Below are 8,722 nucleotides of genomic sequence, written 5' to 3' on the forward strand. Positions count from 1 at the left end.
CCCCACTCCCGAGAAGTATCCTCCTGTCCTGGAAGAGTGCAGGGCTTGATAGCCACTCCCATAGTGCCCAATTTACTCTCAGAGATCAGGCCGTTCACCATTTTGACGAGAGTTGCCAGATCTTTCCCCTTTTTCGCCGCTGCGCCTGCCAATTTGTGAACGAACACGGTGCCGCTGAGTCCGCGACGTCCTGCATTGGCGTTCACCACAGCCACATCCTCTCCGACCACGACCATGTCGCACTTAAGCCCCTCAGCCTTGGCCTGTTCCACGGCCAGGCCGAAGTTAAGGCGGTCGCCCGTGTAGTTCTTGACGATGACCAGGCAGCCGTGCGGGCCAGCGGCTAGTCGAATGGCCGTAAGAACCTGCTGCGTGGAGGGCGAGGCGAACACGCCACCGCACACCACAGCGGTCAGCATTCCTTCGCCGATGTAACCGGCGTGAGTGGGCTCGTGGCCGCTGCCGCCGCCCGAAATGAGCGTCACTTGGCGCTCGCGGATGGCCACGTAGTCGCGGTGCAACAGCACGCGCTCACTCGGTTCCAGCACCAGATGCGGGTGAGAGAGGGCCATGCCTTCGACCATGTCGGCAACGATGTTGTGGCTGTCTCGCACGAGTTGCTTGGCCTTGGGCATTATCGGAGTGTTTGTCTTCGTCGCTTGTCACTTGGGTTGCGGATTATGGAATGACACGGAAGATCGACACTCCTCGAAATGACTTGGCGTTTGTATGAAATCCAACTTGAAGTCCCGTGTGCTACGTTGGCAAATTCACTTCGTTGGCAAATTTCCAATTACAATATGATAAAGCTAAAAGAAAAGCGGCGATCTTTGTATTCACGAGAGCTATGAACTTGTACATGCAGAACAGAGATCGATCAGTAAATGGTCTTGTCGTAGCTACAAGTCCTGAGAATGTCACTGCCAATGTTTGCAGGTAACGCGTACACGCACTCCGTAGTGACGGACGACGGCACGCTGCAACTGTTGCCCACGTACGAGTTCGCCTTGTTGGTAAGGAACCTCTGGGTAGATGTTGACTGTACACGTATTGTCATCTTGTAGTTGCCATAGCTGGCTTTGCGTGCCATGCAAAAGTAAGGGGAAAAGTCATTCACGCTGTCGGTGCTTCGACTAGCAGCAGCGGCAGCTTGACTCAGCGGATACCGACCGACAGCGAGCACGTATGTGCCTTGGCTGAGCTGTCGGATCAAGTAAGAGTCTTGTGCCGACACTGACCCATCAGTTCGTCCACGACTGAAGTATACGCTGTTGTCGTCGCCAGTATCGTCGTTGCTTGCCACCAAGGACAGCGAGCCGTCCGTGAGCCTCTGGAACAGGTAAACTTGAGGATCGATGTACGCCGAGTCACAGTCGGCATTCACATCGGTGAATGTCTTGTTGTCTGCCGTCTCCATTGACAGCAAGTCGATCTCCACAATAGCTGTTGACGCGGCAATATTCATCGTATACTGGTCCACTGTCAGGTAGCCCGCCTTGCGGAAAATAGTGCCGGTCACGACCTCCCTCACAACTGGGAGAGCAGCTTCGCTACCCACCCACCACGACACAGCGTGCACCAGCAACACTGCAACACTTGTCGAACCAAAAACGCCACGCATCTTAGCTAGGAGAGCACGAAGTTGTCGGTGATCTAGGATGCGGTAAGAATCAAAGTGAGCGAGTGAGGAGACCAACCCTCAACGTACGCGACGTTGCAGTCTGATCAAAAGCCGAGAAAACGCTCATACCATCCGTCACTCTGACACCAAAACAGCCAAGCCCAGCAACAGCGTGTGAATAACCAACCTGTCAGTTTCACGGGATGCAACACCAATATCTGCGATCATAAAAAAATCAAAGCACGTGCATTCTCAAGTAACGAGTCTATAAAGCCTGGTTGCAGCCTCCATCTCAGACCGCTGCACCTCTTCCTGCTTAATTGCCGAGCAGGTCGTAGTCGTCGAGCTTGTCGTTGTACTTCATGATGGTTCTCTTGATCTTGGAGCTGTCCACCCATGTGACAAAGTCCTCCATGGGGCGAGTGACCAAAAAGGCTGGATCCGTCACGACTGTGGGGCCTACACGGACGTGTCCTTGTTCCACGAACGTCGTGGCTTCCTTGATGCTCTCAGCCATTTTGACGCGCACCATTACAACGGGCAAGCGACGGCGACAGAACGCGGAGACGTTGACTTCTTCGGCCTTAAGCAAACTCTTCTTGGTCTGAATCAGTCCCATATTGTAGAGCTTGTCCAGCAGTGCCGTCGTGGTCTTGACGCGGTATGGATCATTGGCTGGACGCTTCTTGAGTCTCGCTACGACTTTCGAGATGTGGCCTACCAAACGGTTATACTTGTGGTACTGCTCGCGGTCCGGGATGCGGTAGCGGCGGATAACCTTGATCTCATGCAGGTTGTTCTCCTTCTTCCATTCCAACAAGTCCACCTTCCTGAGCAGCTTCTGCTCATGGAACTTGAGTTGGCGACCCATTTTGCTGCGTGTCGAAAAAGCAAAAATGGGTCTCCAGGGTACACCCATACAAAAACCAAGTATAGCCAAGTGTACCCCTGTCATTCTACGTTGCACACACCAGTTCACGTGGTCCACATGACGCTCCCACGACCAACGAATCGTAGCTGCTGGATCAACCGTCTCCTGTCATTTCCAATTAGCGTAACCCTTGTATCATGACGGCCGCGGACGTGGAGAAGAAGAGCAAGAAGAAGAAGCTCAAGGCCTCAGAGGCCGAGGGCAAAGATCTCATCGCCCCGGAAAGCCACACGCCCGCTCTGGACACGAGCAAGTGGCCGCTTCTGCTCAAGAACTACCACCAGCTCAATGTCCGCACTGGCCACTACACGCCCATCGCGTGCAGCTCGTCCCCGCTGAAGCGTAACCTGCAGGACTATGTGCGCTATGGTGTCATCAACCTCGACAAGCCAGCCAACCCTTCGTCGCACGAAGTTGTGGCGTGGATCCGCCGCATCTTGCGTGTGGAGAAGACCGGTCACTCCGGAACTCTCGATCCCAAGGTCACTGGCTGCCTAATCGTGTGTGTGGACCGCGCCACGCGTCTGGTTAAGGCTCAACAGGGCGCTGGTAAGGAGTACGTTGCTGTGGTGCGTCTGCACAGCGCCATCGAGAGTCAGGCCAAGCTCGCCCGCGCCATTGAGACGCTCACTGGAGCTCTCTTCCAGCGTCCTCCTCTTATTTCTGCTGTGAAGCGTCAGCTGCGTATCCGTACGATCTACGAGTCGAAACTCATTGAGTACGATGAGGACCGCCACCTGGGTATCTTCCACGTGAGCTGTGAGGCTGGTACCTACATCCGTACCCTGTGTGTGCACTTGGGTCTTGTCCTTGGCGTGGGCGGCCACATGCAGGAGCTGCGTCGTGTGCGCTCCGGTGTGCTGGGCGAGAACGACTCGATGGTCACTATGCACGACGTGCTGGACGCGCAGTTCCAGTACGACACGTACAAGGACGAGTCGTACTTGCGTCGTATTGTGCGGCCGTTGGAGGTGCTGCTCACCACGTACAAGCGTATCGTGGTGAAGGACAGCTCGGTGAACGCCATCTGTTATGGTGCCAAGTTCATGATCCCGGGTCTGCTGCGCTTCGCTGACGACATCGACGTGGGTGAGGAGGTCGTGCTTATGACCACTAAGGGCGAGGCTATCGCTGTAGCTATTGCGCAGATGACCACTGCTGTGATGGCTACATGCGACCACGGTGTCGTGGCGAAGATCAAACGTGTCATTATGGAGAGAGACACGTACCCGCGTCGCTGGGGCTTGGGTCCTATGGCCCAGAAGGTCAAGGGTCTTGTTAAGGAGGGAAAGATCGGCAAGTACGGCAAGGTGAACGAGAACACGCCTGCGGACGTGTCGGAGCTGTACGGAAAGGACGAGAAGAAGCCTCTTGTGGCGGAAATCAAGCAGGAGGAGATCAAGGAGGAGAAGGATGAGGACGAGGCTCCTAAGAAGAAGCATAAGAAGGAGAAGAAGGAAAAGAAGGAGAAGAAAAAGAAGCACAAGCGTGACGCCGATGAGGCGGAAGTCGCGGAAGCTGGAGAATCTCCTGAGAAGAAGAAATCCAAGAAGAAGAAGAAAAAATCCAAGGAGACGAGCGACTCGGAATAGATGACCTCACACGTATGTATAGTGTGACTTTTTTCCCCATGACTACTCTTCCGGACAAAAAGGAGATAGCCTCTTCTAAGTCAGCTATAACAGCTTATGAGGACCCGAGCGCTGCGTTTATCGTGTCGCTTGAAAGTAATATATATCATGTATGTTTTTTTTTCTTAACTTCGGCGAAATTTTGAGAAAAGTCCACCTTTTTTCTTCTTGCTTGGTTTCGCTTGCCGTTTGTGGGCATTGGCAGCTCCAACTTGATCCACGAGACGTTCGCGTTCTCGTTCTTTCGCTCGAAGTACCAGAATCTGCTGGAAATGTTCACGTGCTCGTTTAGATCTCCAAGCACACTGAATTTTCACTGCACAAGCGAGTTGTTTGGCTCGGAATTGAATCTGCTTCTCGTCCTCGTACTCCTTCTTACGCGTAGCAATCACACGTGCACGGATTATCGGATCTTCGTGCGTGTTATTGGGATGGCCACGACGCATGATTCGGCCTGTCACCAAGTCCTCGAAAATATAATCCGGATCATCCTCAATATCGTCGTTTCTTCTCCGCCTTCTTTGACGCCGCCATTCTTTCTCCAAGCTCTCCTCGACCTCCTCTTCGTCACTTTCAATTCGTTCATAAGTGGTGTCAGGGGTGCCTGGTTCGATGATAGCCGAGTCGTTCTCTAGGTCGTCCGTGAAAATCGTAGGCGTTCCTTTACCGAAGACAATCGCTCTAGTTTTCCTCCGTTCCTTCGACTTCACGCGTTTAACACGAATGCGTTTCCAGCGATCTGTGAGCTTTGCGATAGGAACCAGTTCCGTGACCCCGATGCCATCAAGAACTACTCGAATTAACCCGAAGCGATCCTCAGGAGCCTCCACGACGATCGCGGAGTTGATCACTTTCTCGTCTTTGTTTGGGAATATCTTTACATACAGACCGTCTTCCGGTGTGACTGTGTCTTCTTGGTTGCTATCCTCACCCGTTTCACTTGATGAGGTAGGCACCATAGGTTTAAGTTGAGAGAGCATTCGCGGTAAAAAGCGTTTGAAAGCTCCATCTGTCGTGAAGCCCGCGCACATTTCGTCCTGTCTTGCTATCTCCATGAGCTCATTGATACTGGTTTCTTTCGGTTCTCGACGATAATTTCCAGCAGGGAAGTCTCTCTTAGAATAAAATTGAAACGAGATAGCGCACTTCTGAGCGATACTGGGCGCCACGATCACTTCTCGTCCAGGACGACACCAACGAGGCAAACTTGTGGCTTTAGTGAAGAGATAACGAAAGTAGTTTCGTTGAATCAGCGTAGCAGCTTTTCGTCTCCTTTTCAAGAGCTCCTGGTAGGTGTGAAATGCTCGTCGACCATGCCATACGCTCTGAATTAAAGTGGCCGAGTCGTACTCCAGTTGAGCACGAAGTAAGAACTTCCAGTGAATCTCATCTTTTTCCATTAAAAAGCATTCAGCTCGACGTAAACCTTGTAACTCAGCGTCGGAGAGAGTTTTGGGAGTTAATAGATAGCCAGGTAGAACCCAGTGCTTCTGTGAGTTGAGAAACACAGGAGTACCGTCCATGATGGCCTGCGTTCTTGTTGTTACGTAAGACTCGGACAGTTTGGTGATAAATCTATTGCGTATAGCTAACTCTTGCTCCAACTGCACGAACGTTTGTTGCATTGCTTGAAATCGGGTGTGCATGGATTGTTGGGCTTGTTTAATCTCATCCAGCTTTCGTGCCAACTCGAAATTTGTCTTGAAAAGTTGTGGAGATGCAGTACCCAGCGCAACAGAAGATTTGCGATCAGCAGGGGATAACTTAGGCGAAGCAGGGACACCGTAATCGACGGGATGGCGTAGATACATGGCAAACCAGAGCGAAGGTTTGTCTGGAGCGGTGAGAAGCAAATTAGTCAGTGCTCGAACAATTTCGTCGATTACCCTATCGAAATACGCGTCCAAATCGCGCTGAGCTAGAAGATCGAGACGAAGCTGATCTGAAAGACGCTCCTGTTCATGATCTAGATTCTCTTTCGACTGGGTAGAACTAGTGGGTAAAGGTACTTTGGTGGTATCAATACACCAGTTCGATTGCACGGACGGTTGTTCCAACTCGAGAAATTCATAGTCGACTCTCTTGAGACGGCGTTCACGGCCCACGAGCTTCAGCTCTTGCTCTAGAACGATAATTTCCCGGATCAGCCGCTTGCTCTCCATCTCGTCCTGTTTGGTATCGAGAAGAACACTTTGTATCACTCTTCGTTTCCTGTGCATCTCGAGGATCAAACTTTCAGATACGGTATTGTGAATTTCGTATTCAAGCTTGCACTATGAAAAAAATCACAGAAGATGTCAAGCACACGTGCAAATACAAGGAAGGGATTGACAATCATGAACGTACTGCTCGGCGTAAGTAGTCTGCGAGCCACGGAAGAGGAAACAGAGGTCTTGCCATCAACATTTCATTCAGCCCATCCGAAATGTGCTGAAGCAGCTCCAACACGTCAGAATTCTCCAGATACACTGAATTGGGTCGCTTAGCTGCATGTATTCGAGGCATATGCTTCTTCATCCATTGTTGCCGCCTCTGGTTGCACCGTTCCAACCCGCGCTTGTTCAGCCGCGGCATGTCCGATTAAACTTGAAACTGCACAACATGTAAAGAAAAAACAAACAAACTTGGAATAGAGCTAAAAAGGTTTTAACTACACAGTAATTACGGAGAACCTATCGATCATGCGTCTGGAGATTGTGATTTCGCACAGCGTCCATAATCACAAATTCCGGATGGAAACGTAATTGTTGCAGATCCATGTGCTTTTGGACCAATCGGATTGTAGACTGATGTAAAAGATACGTAATTTTAAGTTCACGCCGACCAGAATAATCTGTGGCTTGTCGCTGCCATGCCATTACAATAACGGAGAACCTATCGATCATGCGTCTGGAGATTGTGATTTCGCACAGCGTTCCATAATCACAAATTCCGGATGAAAACGTAATTGTTGCAGATCCATGTGATTTTGGACCAATCGGATTGTAGACTGATGTAAAAGATACGTAATTTTAAGTTCACGCTGCCATGCCATTATTGGCCAGATGACCACCCACGTCACAGAGATGCTGTCTACAAAGAAAACTATTACATGTAGTAGGAACTAATGACCAGCGATTCTCCGGGCTTTAGCTCCTACTGGAGCCTGTTCCCTTCAACTCGTGAGTGAGACCTCGTGAGAGCACTCCTCACTCTTCAAAGTGCTACGCATTGAGCACATTTCATCGCCATTGAATCATGTCAGCAACAAACGATTTCAAGACGTTTTCGACTGCAGGTTCCGTGGATCTCCTCGCATCGGTTGGCAATACCCCATTGCTGGAGCTCACCACGCTCTCTCGCTTAACGGGCTGCAAGCTACTGGCCAAGGCAGAGTACGCCAATCCAAGCGGGAGCATCAAGGATCGAGTGGCCAAGTCGCTAATTCTCGACGCTGAAGAACGCGGATTGATCAAACCAGGAGGCACGATCATTGAAGCTACGGGAGGCAGCACGGGTATCTCGCTCGCTCTTCTTGGAGCTTCTCGTGGCTACAAGACGCTGTTGACGATGCCGGACATCACGGCGAAGGAGAAGATCCAGATGATGAAAACCATGGGAGCTGAGGTTCGCGTGCTGCCGACGACCTCAATGGATGACAAGCAAAACAACTTCTTCCATGTCGCTCAGCGGCTCGCCAAGGAGACGCCGAATGCTTATTGTCCCAACCAGTTCGACAATCTTGCAAACATGCGAGCTCACTATGAGGGCACAGCTCCGGAAATCTGGGAACAGGTTGGTGGACAGATCGATGGATTCGTCTCGTCAGCAGGGACGTCAGGGACTATCGCCGGAATGTCGACGTTCTTGAAGGAGAAGAATCCTGACGTGAAGGTGTGGGTCATTGATCCTGCCGAGATCGCGAGCACTGCCATGTTCATCAACAATGACCGAACTTCGGGGACAGTCGAGGATGGCTACGAAATGCTTCCTGTAGTTAAAGGGTCATCCATTGCAGAAGGTGTGGCTGCACTCGCTCGTGTCACGAGTAATCTACGCGAAGCTATCATTGACAAAGGCGTCACAGGAACCAACCAGGAGATTGTCGACATGGCCTACTTCTTGCTGCGCCATGACGGAATCTTTGTTGGTCCGAGCAGTGCGTTGAATGTGCTTGGAGCAGTCAAGATGGCGAGAGAGCTGGGTCCGGGTCATACCATTGTGACGATCCTAGCTGATGGTGGTGTTCGCTACGGCAGCAAGCTGTATAATGACAACTGGCTCAAGGAGCATGGTATGCTGCCGCACGAGAACAATACCGACACGACGTTGGACTTTGTTGGAGATCTGGAGTTCCCCACTGCCATCTAACTCTTTTTGCGTTGCGCAGTACCTGGACTGCATTTGTAGGATTGGCTGTTTCATTTCAGAATGCGGAATGACTATTACGACCGGAATAGCAAATCAAACGAAACGGATTTGGATTACATTTTTAAAGTAATCTGGCACAGATTAACCTCCCTTAGCTAATACAGCCCGTGGAACATATTTTGATCAAGT

The 8,722-nt window shown here is 51.1% G+C and overlaps 6 protein-coding genes across 6 annotated transcripts in view; 2 read left to right on the plus strand and 4 right to left on the minus strand.

Annotated features, from left to right (window-relative positions):
* PPTG_14115 (hypothetical protein) overlaps positions 1-665 on the minus strand; it is a 3,223-nt gene extending 2,558 nt beyond the window's left edge. The window contains exon 1 of the mRNA XM_008911092.1: positions 7-665. Within this exon, the coding sequence (XP_008909340.1) occupies positions 7-635 (629 nt within the window). The 5' untranslated portion in view covers positions 636-665. The remainder of the gene's footprint in view (positions 1-6) is intronic.
* Positions 666-877: 212 nt separating this feature from the next.
* PPTG_14116 (hypothetical protein) lies at positions 878-1,648 on the minus strand (the record flags this gene model as incomplete). Its single annotated transcript, XM_008911093.1, has 1 exon — positions 878-1,648. The coding sequence occupies exon 1, from the start codon at positions 1,619-1,621 to the stop codon at positions 878-880; it is 744 nt and encodes a 247-aa protein (XP_008909341.1). The 5' UTR covers positions 1,622-1,648.
* Positions 1,649-1,838: 190 nt separating this feature from the next.
* PPTG_14117 (hypothetical protein) lies at positions 1,839-2,517 on the minus strand. The gene has a single exon (XM_008911094.1). The coding sequence runs from the start codon at positions 2,490-2,492 to the stop codon at positions 1,938-1,940; it is 555 nt and encodes a 184-aa protein (XP_008909342.1). The 5' UTR covers positions 2,493-2,517; the 3' UTR covers positions 1,839-1,937.
* Positions 2,518-2,638: 121 nt separating this feature from the next.
* PPTG_14118 (tRNA pseudouridine(55) synthase) lies at positions 2,639-4,342 on the plus strand. The gene has a single exon (XM_008911095.1). It carries the CDS (start codon positions 2,690-2,692, stop codon positions 4,142-4,144), a length of 1,455 nt encoding a protein of 484 aa, XP_008909343.1. The 5' UTR covers positions 2,639-2,689; the 3' UTR covers positions 4,145-4,342.
* Positions 4,309-6,757, minus strand: PPTG_14119 (hypothetical protein; the record flags this gene model as incomplete). The annotated part of the gene is made up of 2 exons (XM_008911096.1): positions 4,309-6,456; positions 6,530-6,757. 2 exons carry the CDS (start codon positions 6,755-6,757, stop codon positions 4,309-4,311), a joined length of 2,376 nt encoding a protein of 791 aa, XP_008909344.1.
* Positions 6,758-7,232: 475 nt separating this feature from the next.
* PPTG_14120 (hypothetical protein) lies at positions 7,233-8,722 on the plus strand. The gene has a single exon (XM_008911097.1). It carries the CDS (start codon positions 7,421-7,423, stop codon positions 8,531-8,533), a length of 1,113 nt encoding a protein of 370 aa, XP_008909345.1. The 5' UTR covers positions 7,233-7,420; the 3' UTR covers positions 8,534-8,722.

The sequence above is a fragment of the Phytophthora parasitica genome (genome assembly GCF_000247585.1).
Source record: "Phytophthora parasitica INRA-310 unplaced genomic scaffold supercont2.40, whole genome shotgun sequence".
Lineage (NCBI taxonomy): Eukaryota > Oomycota > Peronosporomycetes > Peronosporales > Peronosporaceae > Phytophthora > Phytophthora nicotianae.